The sequence below is a fragment of the Talpa europaea genome (assembly GCF_964194135.1).
Source record: "Talpa europaea genome assembly, chromosome: 4".
Taxonomy (NCBI): domain Eukaryota; kingdom Metazoa; phylum Chordata; class Mammalia; order Eulipotyphla; family Talpidae; genus Talpa; species Talpa europaea.
In genome coordinates this window covers 104,853,345-104,877,463 of record NC_140070.1, presented here as the reverse complement: position 1 = coordinate 104,877,463, position 24,119 = coordinate 104,853,345, and the positions used below count along the sequence as shown (strand labels likewise).

Below are 24,119 nucleotides of genomic sequence, written 5' to 3'. Positions count from 1 at the left end.
AGCTAAAACTGGGTTTTATGGGCTCAGACTAATCGAGAAAATATTTGCGGACAGGGGTGGATTTGGGGCCAGCCGGGAATCGAGCTCGCGCTGTTCACAGCTTGGCGCTTAACCCGCTGCGCCACCGGGGGGGGGGGGTCCCCCACCCCTTCCGTTTCTTTCTGGCCCTTTCAATTTCCTTGATAATTGCTTTTCATAGAGGGAAAAGCAGGAGCTGTAGCACTGGAGGCATGAAGCTTAAACTGGGTTTTATAGAATCAGCCTAATCAAGGAAATGTTTAATCAAGGATATGTTTATTTGAGAACAGAAGTTAGATTTGGGGCCACAATCAAAGGATAGGGTGTGTTCCCTCAGTGTCAGAGACTAGGAGCGCTGTAAGGGGCTGAAGTCATTTGTTCAAAAATTCTGGATTGGTTGACAGGCGTCTTTAAAACAAAGTTATAATTGTGAGCTCTTTTTGTAATGAGCAACAGAGATGGCATTATCAGAGAAAGGGTATTCTTACACAAGGAGTTAAATCAGACTGCTTTTCACCTAGACCTTCCAACATGGCAAGATGGAATAGGCTGTGAATTACTGGAGAGGAGAGTGGGGGGTGATCAGGGATGGAACAACTGTTGACTAAGTGTCCTGACATCTGCTGTGGGCTACAGGTACGACCATACAAGTATGCTGGTGAACTGAAGCTTCAAACGCAAGTGCCATCCTGTCTCTGCTCAAACTGGGTTTTGAACATGCAGAGTAGGGGCCATTCCAAAATATTGGAAATCTAGTCAGAAATTATGCTACACATGTAAAGGTGGGAGTGTATGAGGATAGGTGGATGTCCCCAGTGGAAATGCAGAAATGTCAATGACAGCTGCTGCTGGACTCCTTTGTCTCATTTCTTGCCAAGGTTGACTTCCCATGTCAATGACAGAACAATTATGTGGGATCCTTGAGCAAGCCTCCCAATGGACTCAAACAAAGCAGCAGCCAGTTCACTTGTAACCCCAATAGTGGGAAAGGAAGCTATGCGACCGAGGTTCAGCACAGGCCCAAAACTGCTGCCTGCCTAGGCAGAAGGTGAGGTGGAACCTGCTCCACTTCGTGCAGTGAGAGCCAGACATTGGCTGCATGGACTTCGCTATGGTCACCTTGCTCTCTCTGTGAGTAACAAGAGTTCAGGGAACCAGCACCATTTGCATACCTAAAGTATCACACTAGACACAAGAAATGGTGTACTGGGCTTAGCTTAATATCCTAAACTTTTTGTCTCATGGCAATTAAAAGAAGCTAAAGCAGTTTGATCTAGAGCTAGCTTCCAAATTTGAGGGTATCTCCCTAACAAAGTCAGGGCTGAGATTGTCCAGCCAACATCAGATCTATAAAAGAATACCTGAAAATAAACTATAACAGTTGTGCTTATAAGCCACTCAGTATTTCCTAGAGCCCAACACCCCAGATGTCACAATACAAGGTCCCTGAAAGAATCCAAGCAGTAGTAAGTCTGCTTATTTCAAGCCAGCGCATTTCAGGCCTTCACAAAAAACATTCAAACACCAAGTCTACTCAAGTAAGCTTCCCAAGCAGCTTTTCGGTACATCTCAGCTGCTTCCAGTTGATTAGCTGCTGTTATTATGCCCCGACCTACAATGATGATATCAGAACCTCGTTTGCCAATGACTTCTTGTGGGCTGTTGTACTGCTGACCAAGATTATCCCCTGCAAAAAACACAAAAGTCAGTTAAATAACAGTATAAAAATCAGAAAAATCTGTCAATACTTTTCTAAAATAGTATCTAACCTGCTTTAATAAAAAATGATTTTACTTTCTAATTCCTTTTTGTACACAGGTGAGTCAAAGCAGGCTTAGGGTTTCTACATAGTCTGAGTGCTTGATGGGCTTTTGGCAGAAAGGTTCACTTATGTGTAATGAGGACTTTATTGATGGGCTTTTCTGGTGTCTATAGAGATTTGGATTTAAGTTTCATTAGGAGAGCTGTCTGAACTCTTTGCTAAGAATAAAACGTTCATGTCTGAGTTTGGTTTATGGAGAGCCGGAGATTTCAACCAGCCTGAAACTGTATTTATCTGCCTGTCCATTTGGAATTTGGATCAGCAACTTAGAACTGAGATGTTCATGTCTTGTTTTTCCTGCGGGTGTTGCTATGGCTTTATTTTTTACTGTCTACTGTAGGTGCTTAGGCCAGTAAATGGCAGTTGCGGGGAGAAGCATAGAAGACAAGCTGCTATCATGGATATACCGAGGGGCAGGAGTATATGACACTCTTTTAGTCTCTCTGTGGTCCCAGATCTAAGACTTGGCAGCCTGTGAGTATGCTTCACAGCGCCAGTATGGATCCAAAAGGGTATGAGAGGGGCACAGTCTAGAGCATTTTTGCCATTGCCCTTCTAGCCTTTGTGGCATTCCAGCTCCTCTGCACTTCAGCTGGGTCAAGGGCAGTGCCCGCCTCACCATCTCCTGCATACCACCATTTCAAGTCCCTCTTCCATCCAACTTCAATCACACTAATGCCTGTATCCCTTCTAATACAGGGGAAGATGTAGGGGGTGCCTCAGTCTTACAACCACACCGTGGGATTCTCAGTGGTGTATTAGCCCAGGCTATTTGTTCTCTTGGGAACAAAACGAGGAATCTGGCAGTGAGGCCTCCACTGCTTTTTTTTTCCTTTTTAAATTGTGCTATTCTAGAAGCCTTCTGCTAAATGGTTTATATTTCAAATCCAAGATGCTTTTAATTAGCCCTTAGAAGCTTAGCTCTCAACGGTACTATTTAGTCAAAAGAATTGTGAGGGCTTACGAGAAACAGTAAGAGTTGACAAGCAGAGTGCTTAGTCTGTGCCAAAACACTGTTAAGGGCTTCTAAACATGAAAGTTCCCAAACAACCCTATAAAGTGAATGTTAACTCCATTTTACAGACTAAGAATGAGACTAAAAGTAAAATGACTTAGATACGTGGTCACTAAATGGAAGTGTCAGGTATCCACATTTATTTCAAATGTGGAGCTAAAAAAAAAAGGCCAAAAGTTGTCAAGTACTACTGCTATAACAGCTTAGATAGGTGCATCTTTCTGCTGAAGCCTACTGGGGAATATATGAAATCTACAATGGGAAACTTGGGAAACTATGTAGAAAACCTCTAGTACTCTTTAACTCTGATGTACTTTTACCATTCCTTGATTTATTTGAATTCTCAGTCTAAGGCACTTAATTAAAAAAAGGCAAGATGGTACTATAAAGACCCTGAACACAACACCTCCTACAGACACACCAAATGTACAACTATATATGAAACAATTTTCTCCCAAAAAACCCTGCTAAATTGAAAAGCACCTCCACATAGGACAAAAGGACCACAGCAAGGCAGAGACTTCTCTTGCCAGGAACCCAGCAGTGACCCATAGTGGTAAGGGGTCTGTACACCCTTAGCTTATACCCAAGGATTGATGGGTCTGTACCAGCTTTGAAAAGCATGGGGCATATATCCAGGGTAACTCAGAGTGGTAAACTGACAAGTCCCTCTATAGAGAACTTGCAGGCAAACTCACCCTAGGACCTAAGAGACAGTAATCTGAAAGCACCAGGATGGCATGTGGAGATTTACTTGCTCAGTGTGGCATGCCTGATGTATGGGTGAAGGCCAGTCAAGACCTCCAAAGATGGAAGCATGGTCAGGTGCCATATTTATACCCTTTCAACCTTCCTGGCAAGGATGGTATGTGCACGTAGAAGAGGCGCTCCCCAATGAGTTTCTGAGGATGGCAAGCAGGTACTAGTTGCTAAAAACTAATCTCAGGTGTGCCTTGCTCCCTAAATTCACCTACAACTAAAGTCTTGGGCACAGTCTACACAGAGAATACCTTTTGAGCCCCTGATCCTAGTTGCCAGGAGGGGCCTGGCATTCTTGGGCCCACAGGACTACAAAAACCAGAAATACAGGACTCTGGAAGGCTAATATCTTCTCTACACCCTGCTCCCCAACCCCATCCTGGTCAGTAGCACCAGGTCAAAGGACTCGTTACTGTTCTAGACAAATTTTCTCTTTAGCAACTTTAAAATAACACACAAAATTGTGTTAGGCTCTAACTTGGGTAACAAGCATTTTGGAGAAACTATGATAAATGAAAAAGATTTACCTTCTGCTTCTAACTGAACTCCTGGAGTCAAGTGAAGAAATTCTGGTTTCATGCTTACTCGAGAGCCAGAAATAAAACCAACCACAAATTCAGAATGCTTCTCAGCCATTCCAACCTAAATTGAATGTAATAGGACAGATTACAAGAAAGTAGTTAATCAGAGGATAAAGCAAAAACTTAGTAAGAAACTGCTATGTTATAGATGTCCTTCCTCTTATTTAAATATAAACTCCACGTCTGAAACAGGTCATCTTACACATGAATCGATATACCCGCTCCATAAAGAACTCAAGATAACCCTTCCTGGGCCTTCCTGGTGGCACAAGGTGTTAAGTACCACACTATGAAGCAATCCAAAGCCTCTGTAGCACGAGTTCGATCCCCAGCCCGCCAGGGAGCAATCCACATAACAAAGCAGACCTCTCCTGTCTCACCCGCTGCTCCCTTCAGCAGTATATTTCGGTCATTCTGCCTGTTCTGCTCCCCACTCTGTCTCTGGTGAATCCTCTCACTGCCCCCAGACCTCTGGCCGGTACCCCAGCTCTTGTATGCATAAATAAATCTTTAAAAAAGATTACCCTTCCTGCCAATTAGCCATAGCCTAAAAATTTCAATAGGATATATAGCTAAAATCAAAATGTTACATAACTACTTATTTGTAATAACACTGGAGGACAACCTACTTCCAAAAAGGCTTTGAGGTGAGTACTCTACAAAACACTGCAATGGCATAAAACCATATTCAAGACTTAATGCCTAGGTACAAAAGATGTAGCTAAACTTCAATAAAAAAAAGACAGTTGTCATATAAAAACTATTACCTTACATTTACAGAAGTTTCTCTAGGTTTGTTTACTTGACTATCTAAATAGGCTATTCCTTGAGGGTCACAGTATTTCATTCTTGCCACGAAATAATACCACCTACAAACAAGTGCTATCTTGTCCTTAAATCAGACTCCCAGAACACACAATATTGGACTCATTTGTAGACTCACTCTGCTTCTAAGTGTTGGGAAATCAGATATTTGTGGTTTATTCGCAAGTGGGATTTAAACTTGACCTTAGGGTCATATGAATTCTTCACAGTTCCATGGACAGTCTTTGGAATAATATTAAAATACAATTCCCGGGCCTCCCCTGGTGGTGCAGCAGTTGAGTGCTGGGCTGCAAAGCTACCCACAGCCTCTGCAGCGCTGGTTCAATACCCAGCAGCCGGCGAGGGTCCCACATGGTGCGACAGAGCTCTCCTGCCACACCCACTGCTCCCCTCAGCAAGGTATTTCGTTAGTCTGCCTGTTCTGTTCCCTGCTCTGTCTCTGGTGAATTCTCTCACCCTCTTGCGCATCTGACTGTACCCAGTGCTTGTATAAATAAATAAATCTTTTTAAAAATAAATGTCTTTTAAAAAAATAAAAATACAATTCCCGTGCCAATTTTTAAAGTCTTTAAATTATCTGTAAAGGTGAACTATCCACCTTTCTAGGTGAGTGTGCAACTATGAAACTTAGATAACTAAAAAGTTGTTTACACATTTTCCTCTATCTCATTTTACGGGGAGTGGGTATCAATGTATATGGTGATATAAAAACTTTTAATGATGGGGGAGTTACTAAAAGAAACTGCCTGGATTAAGAACTTTCCCATATGTAATACCAATTAAAATCAATTAATTGGTGCTGCCTGAGAATGTGCCTATCCATAGGACTTGCAAGACTGGGAGAAACTACATGACTGGGAAGAAGCTCTTCAGTTGCAACTGATAGTGACAGGAAAAAGACAACTTTGGTATTTGACTAATCCGTTGCTGTATTATCTCTTGGAGTAGAATTCAAATCTCTCAAGTGTTCACTATAAGATAAAATGATGAGGGAACTCTAGCGAACTAATATTAATATACCATCACATTGATAGCTGATGTGTTTTTTTTTTTGGGGGGGGGGCAGTTTCTAGCCTCCAGAGTAAGGTCTCTTCTTTCCCCACATGCAGTGTAATAGCCCCGGCAGCCTTACACACCCCATTTCCTCTGTCACTTACTGCGGCTTTCGTGTAGTTCCCAGTGGCCAAGGAGCCCAGGGAGCTCATTTCTGCAATGAGCAGGCACCCCCGGTGCAATGGCAGGCCTACTTCTCTCAGGCCTTTCACAACTCCTGAGCCTGGTACCACATGAGCATTTACTAGATCAGCCCAGGAAGCTATTTTAAAGACACCACCTAAGAAAGAGGAAAAAGATATTTGCTAATTTTCAAACAAATTTTTTTGTCCGAGCAACCAACTACAATGAAATAATCTCCTAGTAACATGTTAATGAAACACTTCAACAATTTCGGTGCTTATCAGTTGACCTATGGTTCCATCTGTGAAAAATATATCTACCTGGAAGCTAGCTGAGAAATCACAATGAGAAAAAACTTTCAAGTTCTATACTTAGTTTCTCAGTAATACTGATGAGACTGCTTTTCCTTGCAGGCTGAAGTTCATGCCCACCAAGTGTTGGGCAATTAGAAGTGGACTCCAGTGAAAGAGGGCATTTATTGTGCTGAAGATATCAACATTCTGAAATTCCTCTGAAGATGACAAATTTTCGTTCTTCAAGGATCTCTTAGTAACTTCACTATCTCTTAAATCTACTTGTTAGTTCTCTTTACTTCTTCAAACTTCAATAGGCAATTTATTCATTTTAAAAGCTGACAGCAACAACCCTAATTAATCCCTGGAGAAAAAAGCCATATGTAAACATGCAAAATGTTAGTATAACTCAGTTAAGCAACCAGTAATTGTACGCCATCTTAAGCACAAGAAAGTCACTTATAGACAAATCTACCCTAAAGAAATAGCTTAAGAAATGTACGGATTATTTTAAGAAAAACCAGGGTATCTCAAAAGACCCAAATAAATGTTAAGTAACATGAAATGTCTGTAAAGTTAAATTTAAAAAAAAAAAGATACATACAATTTGACACAAGTTTACATAGAAGGATGGGTAGAGAAGCATTTCTTCCATCCAACATATGCTCTACTTTGAGTTACTAGTTAACATAAAAAGAGTAGCTATCAACAGATCTTTTCATTCTGAAAATAAATTTTATGACTCTATACTGCTTTTTAAATTGTTTTCAACATCTGCAATTTTCATTATTCAAAATATTAAGCTCATTTTCTGGCACCAACACACCCACTTTTTTTGTTGGGGAAACTACCCTCAACCACTTCTGCATTCAAGAAGTTTAAATATTGTTAACAACTACACACTACCAAAGATGGGACATTATTTCCCAGGCAAGCTAATAAGGTATTCTACACCACAGTGACCGGGTTGGGGTAAGCAAGGAGTGTGCCTACATGACAAAGAAGTCAAGAGAGAATAAAGCAAAGTAGAGAGATGGAGAGAAAAAGCAAGTCCAAAGAGATCCCTTGAGCTTCTGGATCAAGCCATGTTTAAGGCCTGTTCTCGCTGGACTTTTCAGTGATGTGAGCCATTATATTTCTTTGTCTTCATCCAGTTTTAGCTGGGTTTCTGCTTCTTGCAGATTCCTAAATAATACTTACCTTCATACTGCTTCTTTACTGTGTTCCCTATATCTGCAAATTTCCGGTCTTCAAATATTAAGAACTCATGGCGTTTTGCCAGAGTTGTTAACTCCTTCATCGTATCCAGAGTAAAATCATTCAAAATATCCACGTGAGTCTTGAGAATGCAGATGCTGGGCCCAAGAGCGTCTGCCAGCTGTAGCAGCTGTCTGGACTCTGACACATCAGCAGACAGACACAAATTGGTCTCCTTCTTCTGCATAAGCCTAAGCAGCTTTGAGGCAACAGGGTGGATCCCGGGCAGTTCTGCACGTGCACCAAAGCTGAGTTCTTTGGGTGCCCTCTTTATTGAGGAGAGAGAGCCATTATGATCATCTGCCACAAAAACATTCTTTTGAATAAACTGCTTCACTCTCTCAACCATCTCAGCATCAATTTTTTTCTGTTGCTCAAGAATTTCCAGCATTTGGGACAACGTACACACTGCATGGAGACGAATCCCCTGCGCCTGCAACTTGTCCTTGCCTCCTTGCTCTCTGTCCAGCAGCACTATCGCATCAGTGACCTTCAAGCCCTCCTTCTGAAGAACCTCAACAGTTTCCAAAACACTAGATCCACTGGTAACAACATCTTCAATTATCAAACAGGTTTCTCCTGGATTAACAGCCCCTTCTATAAGACGCTTAGTACCTAGAAAAGAAAAAATTGATTCCAATTTAAAATTATGTACTTCATCCAACTCAAGATGCATCATACAGTATAAATTTGGCATATATTTACCAAATGGTAAAAAGATGATCTAAATTTTACTTTCTGATAATTTACTTTTGAGCTACTTTATTTCTGATGTGTCATGTTTACTATTTTGTAGTGTGTCTATCCTAGAAATGTCAGTTACAATAAAATATAGCAAAACTAGCCAATTATTTTGCTAGTATAAACACATACTAGTTGTTTTATGATCAAAATTTCAAATATGGGAATCCTTTAAGCAAGATCACCTGTAAAGGAGACTTATGAAATAACCCAATATCAAAGAAATCATTCCTTTTCCCATCAATAAACATGATCATTATTCAAGATCAGACAATCAACTTGCTTTTTAAGAATATAAATTCAGGGAGGAAAATATCAGCAACTAATTAGACTAGTCACTACCTATTTATTATATAATGCAATGTGACCAAATATTCTTATTCCTCTCCAATCCTTAAAATAGACTTTTCAGATAACCTACAAAGTGTAAACAAAACTTAGGTTGTGAATTTATAGTCTCATTTTTTATATGTCCCACCACCCAATTGGCTTTATTTTGAAACAGAATTGGTGGACATGTTGCTCACTTTGAGCTTTACCATATGTACCACCTTTGACCTTTCTCATTTTTCACTTAATTCCCCCTCCACCCTCAACTCACAAGCTTAACTAAATCAGATTAGAATACAAGATTGAGTACTTAACAAGCATATTTACACAATGATTTCAAGATAGAATGAGGAAGAAGAAATAATTGTTTCTTATGTTTCTTACGGGCAGGGGTTCACATGAACACTGCTTTCCAGCAGTGTTTTTTCATATATATTTTTGTAATGGACAATCCCAATCAAAACTAGACAATATTTAACAAAACACACTTAAATAAAACACCCATGTTTCATCTATAACCCTACCCACCCACCTCCCCCTAATTTTTAGCAGCAAATCCCTGACACCCAATTTCATAGTTTCACAAGTTTTTGTAAAAAGTACTCTTAAGGACAGCACTATCTCACCAAAATAAAACAAGCAAAAAAAAAAAAAAAAATCCTATTAACCCCTCAATATCTTCAAATATCAAGTCAATTCCAATAAGAAAGTACTTAAAAAAAAAAAAGATTTATTTATTTATACAAGCACAGGGTACAGTCAGAAGCGCGGGAGGGTGAGAGAATTCACCAGAGCCAGAGTGGGGAACAGAACAGGCAGACTGACTGAAATACACTGCTGAGGGGAGCAGTGGGCGCGGCAGGAGAGGTCTGTGCACCACGTGGGACCCTTGCCAGCAGGCGGGGATCGAACTGATGCTACAGAGGCTGCGGGCAGCTTCACAGCCCAGCACTCAACTGCTGCGCCACTAGGGGAGGCCCAAAAAAGTACTTTTTAAAACATGTGGGTTACCTGATAATCAAGGGCCCATTAAAAAAACCCATACATTTAGAATTTCAATTAGTTTTGTAAGTAATTTTTTATTTATGTATTTCTCTCTAGGAATTTTAAATATAAAGATACTTGGCGTGGCAGACCTCTCCTATCTCACCCGCTGCTCCCCTCAGCAGTGTATTTCAGTCAGTCTGCCTGTTCTATTCCCCGCTCTGTCTCTGGTGAATCCTTTCACCCTCCTGCACATCTGGCCTGTTCCCCATAAATAAATCTTTAAAAAATATATGAAAAAAAATAAATATAAACATACTGTGAAAGTATGTGTTTTTACAATATTCGGCTCCTGAGAGGAGTTGGTGGGGAAAAAACAAACAGCACTTGGTCATAACGTAAAGGACTAATGAAAACATCAGTGTCTAGAAGAAGAAAAGATTCTATCAGGTCATACATATCAACTTATTACTACTTTGACTTTACCATATTCTTTGGCTTCTTTCCTTCTAATAAGCATGGGAATCTGATTGGTTGAACAAATAACTGTAGCCAGAGGTAAAGCTGTGTAAGGCACTCCACATACAGTGTCAAAGTTGATCCCTGCATTTTGAGCAGTTTGGAATAAAATCTCAGCAACCTGTAAGAAAATGAAGACATAAAATATTACTATTTTAAATGTATAAATCATGTACCAGGTATTACAGAGTAATAACCTGTGAGAGAGAGTCTCAAACTTGACCCAAAAAATGCAAATGACTTTTGTTAAATTATCCTCTCCATAACCCCATACAAACGTAAAAGTGAAAATACAAGAATGAATTTTAGCGGGCTAAATTGAGAGTCTGCTCTTAGGGCAATGTGTTAGGGAAAGCCCCGAGGCTGACCCTAAAGATTAAGGACAGCCTCCAGGCTTCCCAGTTTTCCTTAGCAATCCAAGTTTGGTCACCTACTAGCTATACTCTCTGGCTAATTAATTTAATAAACACAACACTGAAACCATATGAAATGTAAATGTTTCCATAAGAAAGTTTTACTGGAACACAAATCAAATTGCAAAAAAACGCACAAGATTTTCATAAATACAGTCTATTTTGTGACATACATCTTGTAGACTCCTTTTCCACATAAATCACATTTTAATGCTAGAAATGCTTACTTCCACCCAACACCACTCTATTTTTTTTAAAAAGAAAAGTAGTAAGAGTTCTTTAGAGAGAACTAGATCAGAGGTCTTCAAAATATTATGCTCCTGTGCTTCTCAAGACCTGGCAAATCTGAGTACTTTTAAGTTATAAGACATTTAATTTCTAGAGTACTGAAAAATTAACATACATATGAACTAGAACTGGCACATCACTTTTTTTTTAATAGAGGCATGTTTTTATTTATTTGTTTGTTTGTTTTGTTTATACATGCACTGGGTACAGTCAGAAGCGCGGGAGGGTGAGAGAATTCACCAGAGCCAGAGCGGGGAGCAGAGCAGGCAGAAGGACCGAAGTACACTGCTGAGGGGAGCAGTGGGTGGCAGGAGAGGTTTGCGCGCCATGTGGGACCCTCCTCTGGTGGCCGGGGAGCAGTTGGGGATTGAACTGGCGCCACAGAGGCTGCGGGCAGCTTCGCAACCCAGCGCTCAACCGCTGCGCCACCGGGGAGGCCCTGGCACATCACTCTTTTAGTGACTACAATGGAATTCAAAAGCTATTTGATACTATCTCCATTTAAAAAAATATAAAAATGCTTGACTGAGTTGGAAAAATTTGTGCTTAACTCATATTGTGCTGGCCTCCCCAGTGGTGCAGCGGTTGAGCGCTGGGTTGCGAAGCTGCCCGCAGCCTCTGCAGCGCTGGTTCGATCCCCGGCTGCTCCCCGGCCACCGGAGAAGGGTCCCACATGGTGCGCAGACCTCTCCTGCCGCCTGCTGCTCCCCTCAGCAGTGTACTTCGGTCCTTCTGCCTGCTCTGCTCCCTGCTCTGGCTTTGGTGAATTCTCTCACCCTCCTGCGCTTCTGACTGTACCCAATGCTTGTATAAATAAATAAATAAATCTTAAAAAAAAAAAAAAGAAAAAGAAAAAAAGAAATGGAAGGACAGTCCAGAGTCATGGACTGGAAGAACAGATATTATTACAATGGCCAAACCACCCAAGCAATTTACATATTCAATACAATCTCTACTAAAATCCCAATAGTATTTTTCAAGAAAACAGAACAACAAAATTCTAAAATTTGTACGGAACAACAGAAACTCCAAATAACCAAAGCAATCCTGAGAAAAATGAAAAAAAACTGGAGGCATCTCACTCCTTGACTTCAAATTATACTATAAAGTGGTGGTAATCAAAAACAGTATGCTACTGGGACAGACAGACACACACAAAGGAATAGAATTGAGAGTCCATCAAAAGTAAACCACCACATATATGGACAGCTAAATTTTTGACAAAGGAGTCAAGATCATGCAATGGAGAAAGGAAAGCCTCTTCAACAAACGGTGCTAGAAAACCTAGACAGTTACATGCAGGGAGTAGGAAAGAAAAGCAGGGCCTCCCCGGTGGCGCAGCGGGGTTGAGTGCAGGGCTGTGAAGCTGCCCGCAGCCTCTGCAGTGCCGGTTCCATCCCCACCAGCCTTGGAGCAACCCACATGGCAAGCAGACCTCTCCTGTCTCACCCTCTGCTCCCCTCAGCAGTGTATTTCGTCTGTCTGCCTGTTCTGTTCCCCGCTCTGCTTCTGGTGAATTCTCTCACCCTCCTGCACATCTGGCCTATACCCAGGCTCTTGTATAAATAAATCTTTAAAAAAAAAAAAAAGTGAAAACCATTATTTATTTAAAAAAAAATGTGATATAAGACCTAAAACCATTAAATACCAGAAGAGAACTTAGGCAATACACTCCTAGACATCAACCAGAAACACCTTAGGAATCTCAATTCCAATGGCAAAGGAAACAAAAGCAAAAATAGGACTACATCAAAAGCTACAAGGTTTTGTACAGTAAGAGAAACCATCACAAAAAATGAATAAAAGCTACCAACTGGGATAGGATATATCCTCATCATACATCTCACAAGGACATAATGTAAAATACATAAAGAATCCATACAAAGACCTTATTAGAATGGGCAAAGCAATTTACATATTCAATACAATCTCTACTAAAATGCCAATAGTATTTTTCCAGGAAAAATACTCAACAAAAACCCCCACAAGTAACCCAATCAACCCAATCAAAAAATAGGCAGAGAATAGGCCACTTCTCCAAAGATAATATAGATTGACAATAAGCACATGAAAGAATGCTCAAATTCACCTATAAGTAAGGAAAGGCAAATCAAACCACAATGAGGTATCTTACATTGTGAGAATGGCCTATTTCAAAGACTGAAAACAAATATGTTGGTGAGGGGTTGAGAAAAAATGGACTCTGTTAATGGGAAGGTAAATTGGTGCGGCTGTTATAGGGCAGCCCCGATATTGAACGGGATGCCTGGCTGTGGGTCCTCACCCGCACGCTTAAAAAAGGACTTATTAATACCCCACTACAGGCACACACAAAAGGTTAATAAAAGGTTTATTTAAAAGGGAAAAGGAAATAAGGAAAATGTACAACTCAGGGAGAAAATAGGGAAATAAAGTCTTTAATGCGTCCTACCCGATCCGCCGACCTGGAAACCCAAAGTCACTCTCAGAGCTGGCCGTACGCTGCTAGCTGATGGAGAGCCAAAATGGGGACCCCTCCAAAGCCCACGTGTCTGCCTTTATACCAACTTGGCTGCTTAGCCCCACCCTCAGGTCCCAGCCACCTTCCCTTTGGTGGTGATGGGATTTGGAGTTCCCATTGTCTTTGGCTCTGGCCTGGGGTGGGGGTGAAGTCCACAAAGCCCGTGTGAAATTAACTTTAGGACATCCTTCTCCCCCTAACATGGCCACTATGAAAACAGTTACGTAAATAAAAATGGAAATACCATTATGACCCAGCCATCTCTCCTACGGATTAATGTGAAGAATGAGAATGCCAATTTGCAAAGATTTATGCAACTCTATGTTCACTAGAGCAGTATTCACAATAGCTAAGACATGGAAACATAAATGCCCATTGAGAGATGACTGGCTATGGAGTCCAGTTCATTAATGGAATTAGGACTACTCAGGTACTTAAAAAGATGAAATCTTGTTTTTGCAACAACATGGAAGGAACTTCAGGTGAAAATGCTAAATGAAACAAGAAAGTAAAAGACAGATGGGTTCTCTCACACATTGACTATAAAAGTATTCAATCACAACAAAACAACTCTTAGACTCTGAAAAATACAGGGGTTACAAGAGGGGTAGGGCATGGAGGTAGGAGCGAGAGAAGAGCAGAGGGAATCTACCAGATAGTGGTGAGACAGGGCAAGCTAGGGTTATTAAGCAGTTTTAGGGATAGTGCAGGAGGGGACCTCTGAAAAATTTAGGGAGGCTTCAGAGATAAGGACAAGCAAGGGAAAGTAACCCATTCCATTAGGAAAAACAAACATGCCAGGACCAAGGACAACATTGTTAACGCTGGTCCTGGTTTCCTTCAGGTGGTAAAGGGAGGCGGAGATTGGAGAAATGGAGAGTGGTTTAATTTATGGTCACATTAGAAGGGCAGCTGTTTAACTTCAATGCAGGGATGCCCATCCAGAAGACTGGGCCATAAATTTAAAGATGCAACAAATGGGGAAAGAGAAAGCTGTTAGATAAGGAATGTGAAGATCCCCCACTCAGTAGCAAATTAAGTAAGACAGCCGAGAACTAACCAATCACAAAGAGACTGGTGAAGTTTTAGAATAATGAGGGAAAAAAAGGTATATATTCCCTAAGACACGACTCTGCTTTGGCTTCCTTGCCCCTCCCAGTTCCCTGGCCTGGGAGTCCCACTTTATTTCTGCTCTTTTTCTCCTCAATAAACTTTTTCTTCTAAACAAACCTGCCTCTTCTCGCTTGCTTGCCTGAGCGTCTGCGAAGTTCCTGCCGCGGCTTCGTGAGACACCAACCCGTGGGGGTCTAGCGGCTGGGGCTCAGCGCTGCCCTGCAGCCTGAAATCCGATCCCGGCTGGGAGACTAGGCCTGACAATTCCGGTATCAGTGGGAAGGGCACTAGAACTTTGGTGGGGTGTGAAGGGAGGCCTACAAACAAATGGAGGTGAAGATTTATATAATAAATTTATATTATTTTATAAATCAATGATAAATTAAAAACAAATTCCCTGAGCAGACAAAACCAATTTAGTCTTACAAGCAAACCTTGATTGAGCCTATTTGCAAGATGAACTTCACCTGAGTCATTTCTTGTCTAAGCCTCTGGAAATAAGCAAAACTCACAACTGTTCCCAAGATTATTAGAAAAACCAAGGAAAATTCTAACCTTTTAACCAATCACTCCTAAGGACAGTCACCCCTAATTATACAAGCTGCTTTTTTTTTTTTTAATAGAGGCATGCTTTATTTATTTATTTGTTTGTTTTGTTTATACATGCACTGGGTACAGTCAGAAGCGCGGGAGGGTGAGAGAATTCACCAGAGCCAGAGCGGGGAGCAGAACAGGCAGAAGGACCGAAGTACACTGCTGAGGGGAGCAGCGGGCGGCAGGAGAGGTCTGCGCGCCATGTGGGACCCTCCTCCGGTGGCCGGGGAGCAGCCGGGATCGAACTGGCGCCGCAGAGGCCGCGGGCAGCTTCGCAACCCAGCGCTCAACCGCTGCGCCACCGGGGAGGCCCTGTACAAGCTGCTTTTTAGCAGTATAATCCCAAGTCTCATTCCATGTTTGGGTTTGAGTGCTGTTGGTCTGCAAACTGCCTTTTTGGTGTGTGCACGATAAACTTTTGCTAATTACTACTTTGGTGATTCACTGGTTTTACTTCTGTTATTTCTGAAGAGCATTTAATGTTAATTCTACTGCTTTCCGGGGTTGCAAATGCTGAGAAACCCAATTTGCATGATTAAGTACACGTTACAGTCAGGTGCTTTGAATTCCTTCCTACTTAACTACCAATTCTCACACCCTCACCCACAGACTCACCAAGATCTAGCATGAAAAATTTTAAGAACCGATGACTTGTTAAAAAAAAAGCACACAATTTGTCATAATCATTCATTTTCTCAGCAACGACACGATGCATCACCGAAGATTTGGCAGCATTGAGTAATTTTGAACGGTGAGAACAATCCAATCCACAAGTACACCTGAATGTATACATATACATATTCATTCTCTCTCTCTCTCTCTCTCTCTCTCTCTCTCTCTCTCAATACACAGAACTCCTTTCAAACAACTGTGAAAGGAATAGCCACAAAACGAGTTTCCAGCCTGCCAGTGGGTTCAAGAAGAGGCTGCTCCTTAGAACTCCAAAACCTAATAGTACCTGGCTTTTGTTCTGCTCTAACCGACCCTGCAGGCCTGTCTGGCTCTTTCTGCTCTCACTCACAGTGCAACTCCAATTCCACTTTCCCCCCAGCCCTTCACAACCATCTCTCCTAGACGCGTTCCAGCCACCCCGCCCTGCCTCCACTTCCCGGGCTGGTACCTGATTCAGAAGAGGCGGTCGAGACACAATGCCCCGCAGATCGATATAGACGGGGGAGGAGAGTCCGCTCTTCAGCACGAAGTCTCCAAACTTGAAAGCCTGCATGTCGTACAGACTCGTTACCAAAGAGCCCAAAGCTGTACCCACAGGCGCCATGGCGGTGAGCTCCCAGGTGGCGCGAATCCTGCGGCGCCCGTCGCGCCGGCGCACGGATGGCGTCACTCCGGAGTCCCGCCTCTTCCGCTCCCCTTCCCGGCGCGTCGCCGCGCGCTCCCTGCGCGCCAAAAAGGCACTAGGCTGTGGGCTTCGGGCGGTGGCCGCGGGTGTGGCGACCTGGTCGTCCCTTGACCGCCTCTGGATAGGATCGCAGCAGTTTAATAATTAGACTGACTGCTGGATCATAAAGTGAAACCTCTCAAGAGAGTTTTTATAAATCCCGCCCACTTTGTATTGCCCAATGCTCGCTTAACTCGTTCCCTTAATTATCTCTTTTCTGAGACCACGCTTGTTATTTAACTATTATTAACCAGGAGCTCGCCGCGCCTCCCACTACCGCTTTTCCACAAATTACTTGTTAAGTTCTGAAAAAGCGAATATTACTTCAGGGCATCTGGTTCAATTTGCACATGGCCTAGGAAAAGGGGCAATGTAAAGTACTCAAGATAACGGAACTGAACTCCCCCCACCCCCACCCCCAATGTTTTCTTTTATCTACTTGCGGTTAGTGAAAAAGAGCTCAGCAGAACATTTTCACTGAGCACATAACTCTTAATCTTGAGGATAGGTTTTCTGATTTGCAACTCTGCGGATAAAATCCGTTTAACTGTGCTAATTTCATCACAGGTTTTCTAAGGTTGATAGTAATTGTTCATTACCTGTTCTGTAGGTACCACGGAGTCCTGGAAGAAGATATGTGTTTTATCCCTGTTAGACTATCTCAAGCACCTGGCACATCATGCACAGCAAATAGACTGGGCGGATAATAGAGGAGGATGAATTGATCGTTATTGAGGTTATCTGGGACCGTTATTGAGGTTATCTGGGACGATACTCTTGGGAGCCTATTAAAAAAAAAAATCCAAGCATGTTTGGGCTTTACAAATAAACCCCTTACAGTGGGGGGAAAATTCCACTATAGATAGGAGGCAAAACTTTACCTTATGGAAGGGAAAATAACCCTTAAAACCACAGGAGTCATGATTATTACTCATCAAATTGATCCTGATTACATTTCTAATTTCTACATGCCTTATATTTTTCTCTGAAGAGATTGTGCTTACCTGCCAGTGTAAAAAGCCATGCTTTTGATAGTTCTTTCTCATTTCAAATAAATGCAGTAAAATCTTGATGAACTAAATGTCAAATGTTAAACCATTTTTGTGGGGGTTTTTTGTGACATAAGCTGATCAAAAAGCTTCAATTTCTAACACTCTGTAATTGATAGTGTACGATGAATTAGTCTCACTTGCATGAGGGTGGCACACAAAGACCCTTTCAAAATCTGATCTTGTCTGCCTAGGCTAACCCAGACTTCAGTGTGATACATAAAGTGAGATCCAATCCAAATGACCTGCCACCTTTCTAACAGAGTTGCCATATGAAACACAAGAATGAAGTTAACACACACTGAAACCATGGCCAAGAACAGCAGGGCAAGCTGGCTGAAACAAGAGGGGGTAAAATACAATCTGTCATAAGTTGTGTCAAAGCGCAGATCCAAAAAGTGCTCACTGTCCTTGAAATGACATCTCATTGCCTGGACCAAAAATAAACACAGGACATGGAACTAAAATGCCTGTCTCGTGGTTAGACAGACAATATTCAGAAATAAGGGGTGCTCATTATGGTAGAGTTCTGGACCCAAATTTGAGTTACACCATGATTTAGCAGAAAGCAACCAATCAGACTCTACCAACTTTCATTTTCTATATTTGTTCTCTAACCACGTAAGTATTGTCCAAAGCCCGATTTACTGGAAAATTGATTTCAGAGCCATGCCTCCAGTCTCCTGCCAGGTGACCTCAAATTAAATTGGTTCTTTTGTCAAAAACTTATGGCATGGCTTTTTGGTTTCTGTGTCATCTGGTAGCAAGCCCATATTTGGCAACAACACTTGAGGCTTATTCCACATTTTTTGGAGAGAAAAACACCTTAGTAGAACACATCTCCAGGGTACAAAGTTATTGTTTCCTTTTAAAAATCCTGGGCAAAAAGTGTGGTAATAACAATGATGTGATGTTTTCAGCTTGTCAATGGCTTTCATATATTTTGAGGGAGAGAAAATTACTCTTTTCTTTAAACAAAGGTCTAAATTAGAAAGAAAAGATCACCAGAAATAATACCTTTAGTATAGTATATTTATAGGAATGCATAACTTGTGAGGTGTACATTTTGAAGTTTCATCCATAACTTATAACATTTATTGTAGTAATTAATAACAAGACAGCAGGTCATCACTTTACAACATTACACATGAGTGATTTGGACTTACAAATAAAATATTTACAACCTACCTTTACAAAACGACATTGTGTGCATACAAAATGAACAACTGCAAAAAATTTAAAAATAATAAGACAACCAAAAACCCAGAAGATACACTTAAGGCAGACCAGCAAGACACTGAAATAATTAAGGCTGTGGAATTCTTCTGCACCTTGAAAATATAGAACTATTTATCAATACTGTGGAGTGATTTTAAATCAATTTTACAAGCCTGATGGAAGTATGTACTATATGCATATGTGTAATGGTCCCTATGGGGAAACCTGTCCACTTATGGATAAGGCCCTTTATCTGAATGGCCAGAGAAGCCCACCCAAACTCTCAAGAGACTTGGTGGGATGGGGGTAGGGGGTCACTCAAAACCAAGAGGTACCAATGCAGTTTGCAAACTGACTATTAATAATTCAAATACAGAAACTTTTGATTCCAGCTAAAAGTAATAACCTAAACAATGGTTCCACTAATTTCCAGGCTTTGTTTATTTGGCTTTGTGGGCTTCAAAAGATAGCAAATTAATTACCAAATGAGTAGAATCTCTCCCCACAAATCAGCTCTAATGGTTTTGAATGGCCTTAAATGGTTTTCTAGTAGAAAAATTGACCGATCTGGGCTGTGGATAGATTTCTGCATATGAGCATAACATATACATACATAATATACACTATATACATGTACAGATGTACACATATCCATGTTTTCCAAGTTTGTAATTTGATCATTACTGTTCTCTGACTAGGATCACATTCTGAAGAGTATGTTTAGTTTGGTTTTTTTTTTTTTTACAGTCTTTACATTCGTCCTAATCACTAATTTTACTCACCTTCCCCATAGAGTAGGCTGAAGTTTGGCAGAAACAGAAGTAAAAGCACCAGGGTCAAAAAAAGCCAAACACAGAGATGACAGATATGGCTTAAGTTAGGAAGAGAAGATATATGTTTTGTTAACTTCAAATTCATCACCATAGTTGATGAGATTGTGATAATAGTCCCTAATGCTAGTGGATTCACCTTGTGATAGAAAGTAGGCATCGATGGAACTCTGTTATGCTAGCTCTTCCTTGCTTAAATTAAGCCTCAGGAATTGGGACCCAAGGATTATTTGCACGTCTCCCCACCTCTCTTTTCTCAGCTACTGGCACTATCCAAAATAACAATTTTTGAATAAACAGTTAATCTTGATCATTTGAATAAAAAGCCAAATCTGATCACATTTTATAAACCCTCAGCAAACAAGCTGAGAGGAAAACGCAATCGCTTATGTGTATTTATTTCAAACTTTCCATAAATGTCCCTTAATGATGAAAATCTGCCTCTGGGTAATTGCCTTTTCTGCTAACATCCCTATATATTGAAAATGAGGAAGAAATGCCTTTCATAGAAAATATGACTGATATTTCTGTGTTCTATTATTTCTGAATAATTTTCCATTAGAAACATCCGGTTTTACAGACAAATCGCAGCCCTTTTTAACCCTCGAGAATTAATGTAATAACTGAGGGTCTTAAGGATTTTAGAAAATAAGTATTAATATGGTAGCTTCCCTTTTCTTGCTGGAGTATATGTCAATCTCAACTTTCCTAAACCCACCCCAGGTTCAAGCATTCATTTCTAAATGATCCCTAGATTTTAAGTATTTAAGAAAAGTCATAATGCAAATACATTCTCTGAAAGCTCACATTTTCATTTGCCTAATTCCAAACCCCACATAGATGCCACACAAGAGAAAAGGAGTAAGATCCACATTTCTTAAAACTAAACAGGATGTGGTGAGTTTGCTCTTTTGCCAAACTACAGAGACCTCTAATGTTTGAAACATTTCCTCTTTTATCAAATTCATGGGACAAAGTTTTAATTAATAAACAGCAATATCTGCCATTAATTTATAATATATTTGCTCCCTCATATTCTCACAAATTTAAATTTCCACACTCTTCCACACAGGCAAGAAAAAAGTAATAACTTAATAACTAACTCATGGAAGTTTAATGATGGAGACTATAGGAAAGCAAACAAGCTACTTCTGACACACCTAATGATTTAAAAGAAAAAAGAATACAAGATTTTCCCTCCCAAAACTAGCAGTTTAACTAATTTTTAGACCTTTGATTTGCCTCTTCTATAGATGCTTGTGAGACTCTGCAGAAAAGAATTGTAGTGTCAGAAAACCTTTTATTTTCACTTCTGTTTTCCCAATGAGAAAAGTGTCTGTTTTGGTTTTTCATCAATTTTTCCAGCACATAAAGTTTGAAAAGAAAAAGTAACTGTTGCTTTGGAAGGCATCTTACTCTGCGTCTGCCCTAAGAAATACTGGAGAAAACAGTCTTTTTTTGACATAAGACTTCATCAACTCTCCTAACCTTTTCCTGTAGACAAGCTTTTAAATGACTGAAATTACAGGTTAAGACCAAATAACATTTAGACAAAGAGCACCTCGTACTTCAAATTAAAATCAATTTACAGAATTTAATCTTATGAGTTTGCAAATGGTATCTAAAGACATGAATATTGAAAACTTGGAATGTTCAAAGTTACCATCAATAAAATTCTTAGCACTGGCAGTGTGTAGCACTTTTTAAAAATCAAAGTATTTCCTAAGCATTTCCTACTAAAGTATTTTCCCAACATTCCCTATGACATGAATATCCTCCCTCCTTCCCCACCCCAATACCCATTTTACCAATGGGGGCATTTGGGGCAGGAAAAAACAGACTTTCTGTAAGAAAGGACGAATAGGAATAGCTGAGGTTGAAACTCAAGAATTCCTGGGCTCACCCTATATTCAGATGTTTTTATTTAAAAGATATTTAAAAATAAAGAAAAATGCTGTAATATCAGTAAATCTAAATACAATGAACTTCTTTATCTCCCATCCTCCCCTCTGAAAGGCACTACTATTTATAAAGTCTTTGTGAACCACAAAGCGGTGAAGCCAGCTTTCCTCTACTGCCTCCTCTACTCTCCCAAGGGTGTTTATGGCTGTGAGAGACCTAACGGTGCCCCCAATGTTGTATTTTTTTTTTCTTAAAAATGTTCCCATATTCAGATGCAAGCAGATATAAATCTATTTAATCTGAAACAAATGAAAAATATGCAGTAAATTGTTATACCTTTTAAAATTATTATGGGTTGTCCCTGATCTTTTCCATCTTTCTGCATCCTACCCTTACAAAACAAAACAAAACAAAACAAAACAAAACCCAAAACCCACTGCAATGAGTATAAGCCAAGCAAGCAACTTGTGACTTTAGCCAACATTTATTTTTCTCATTCCGATTGGAGGTTTTCTCTCACTAATTTCTAGTTAAGTCTTGACTTCAAGAACTACCTTAATTATAGTAGAAGTGGACTATCTTCTCTTCCCTACTACCAAGTATAAATATTTTTGCCAAAACAGCTATTAGAAAGTGGTCCCTGATTTTTCATTCCTTCCTAAGTTTGCCTGCAGAGCAACTTAAAATACATTTTCCAGTCTCATCTTCTAGGGTTCCTTGTTATTTCCAACTTGCTGTGCCCATTTTTTTGAACTGGGACCACTATCTTTTCCCTTTTGGGAGGGACCAGGGGTTTTGCAGATAGGGAGCCTCCCTATTAATTTTCTTCAGTTTTCAAACTATATAAAATATACCCCCTTTCTCTTGGGGCCTCTATTAAATTCATTCTACTCTAATGATTGTACTTTGGCTCCAGTTAAGAGAATCATACTACTTTTCACTTCTATGTCCCTCCTCTCTTGGCTCCTGTCTCCTCACTTCCCCAATACATGAATTTGGGGTGTGGGATTCCATGCAACCTCATGTCTGAACCATTTCAACTTTGATTCAAAGGTGATATAAAAGCTTTGGCTCTAACCTATCAATTGTCTTCCCCACAACAGGATTTCAACAACGCCCCCCTGTGTAACCTATGGCCGTTGTCCTAGACTCTCCTCCTCTCAAGCAGAAAGTCAGCTTGTCTCCAACATGGCCGCAACAACTCGAAATGCCTCAGCAGGGGATTTTCAGTCATCAGCCACAGCGGATGCCACAGAACTAGCCAAGTCACAGTGACGGACATTGGGAATCCTTGGAAAGCGACCAGGCTTTCTTCTGTTATGCTGTCTCTCATAATGAAGACATGTTTACTAAAAGTGTTTTTAGTAAATATGTTTTAAAATTTACATTATTGTATCCTATACTATTTATATATACACATAAGTTTAAATGAAGAGCATGGAAGGTTAGTCGAGAGAGGGCTGAGGAAGTGAGCCTTGATGACCCAGGGTCATTTGAAAATTAGGAAACAGATAACAGTTTGAGTCATTTTCCATAGATTTGGTTAATCCTGAAAATATGAAGTTCTATCTAGTCTTATTGCTTGTACTTTCTACTGGTTTATTAATCTATAATCTTGGATGGGATGAGGTGGAGTGTGGATGAGGAAGTTAACTCTGAGGCCAATGGAAAAGAAAGATAGGCATTTTTAATTCTACATTTCCACTGTGGGAATAAGTTACATATTAAGGTTCAGGCTTTTTCCACCATTCTTTTTTATTTAGATAGTTTATACTTCTATTTATCCTTCCTAAACTCTGATTGTAATTTTCTGCTGCATGATTTTAACTATCTCAATCCTACTATAGGACAGAAGCAATGCCATTAAACCTGATGTAGACAAACACTTGAGTTATAATTTTTAAAATACTACTTGCATAACAGCAATTTTCAGAACATACTCTAGGAAACAAAGGGTGGACGTGTATAAACACAGAAACAAAAACTCTTCCTGAAACATAAAAAGGAAATCACGAAATTCCCAGGTTTAGTTTTTTTCCCCATCAATGGAAAAAAGGGCGGTTCATAATCATCTTGTCTGGAGAACGTACACTGGAGCGCAGTGTTGGCCTCAAAGCGCAATTAGTCCTTTTGGTCCAAGGAAATATTGACAGCTGAGCGGTGATAGGTATTGCCATCGCAGTGAAAACTCAATGCTCTGTCAGAGTGATGTATCAGATTTTATTCCATGGCTTTAAAAAGGACTTGGGACCAGGCCTTTACAAGGCCTCTATGGCTGCCTCCTTTTGGTAAGCACCCCTTGGCTCCTACAGGGGTTAAAAATAAAGCAAGCCAACTTTCTGAGGAGTGCATTCTACAGCTGTAGAAGAAATCAGAAAGTGTTGTTATGTTGTTCATAGGAACTTCAGGGAAGGTTTCTATTGGCCCTTTTGTATGAACCTGTTATATTCATTATATATTTCAAACCAAGTGTAGACAGAAAAATAGCCCCACAAC

The 24,119-nt window shown here is 40.4% G+C and overlaps 1 protein-coding gene across 1 annotated transcript; it reads right to left on the bottom strand.

Moving 5' to 3' along the window:
• Window positions 1-1,535: 1,535 nt before the first annotated feature.
• UMPS (uridine monophosphate synthetase) lies at window positions 1,536-16,636 on the bottom strand (the record flags this gene model as incomplete). Its single annotated transcript, XM_084232211.1, has 6 exons — window positions 16,349-16,636; window positions 10,288-10,441; window positions 7,690-8,361; window positions 6,178-6,353; window positions 4,142-4,256; window positions 1,536-1,705 (listed from the first exon to the last, which is right to left on the bottom strand). Exons 1-6 carry the CDS (start codon window positions 16,502-16,504, stop codon window positions 1,536-1,538), a joined length of 1,443 nt encoding a protein of 480 aa, XP_084088337.1. The 5' UTR covers window positions 16,505-16,636.
• Between the last annotated feature and the right edge of the window lie 7,483 nt (window positions 16,637-24,119).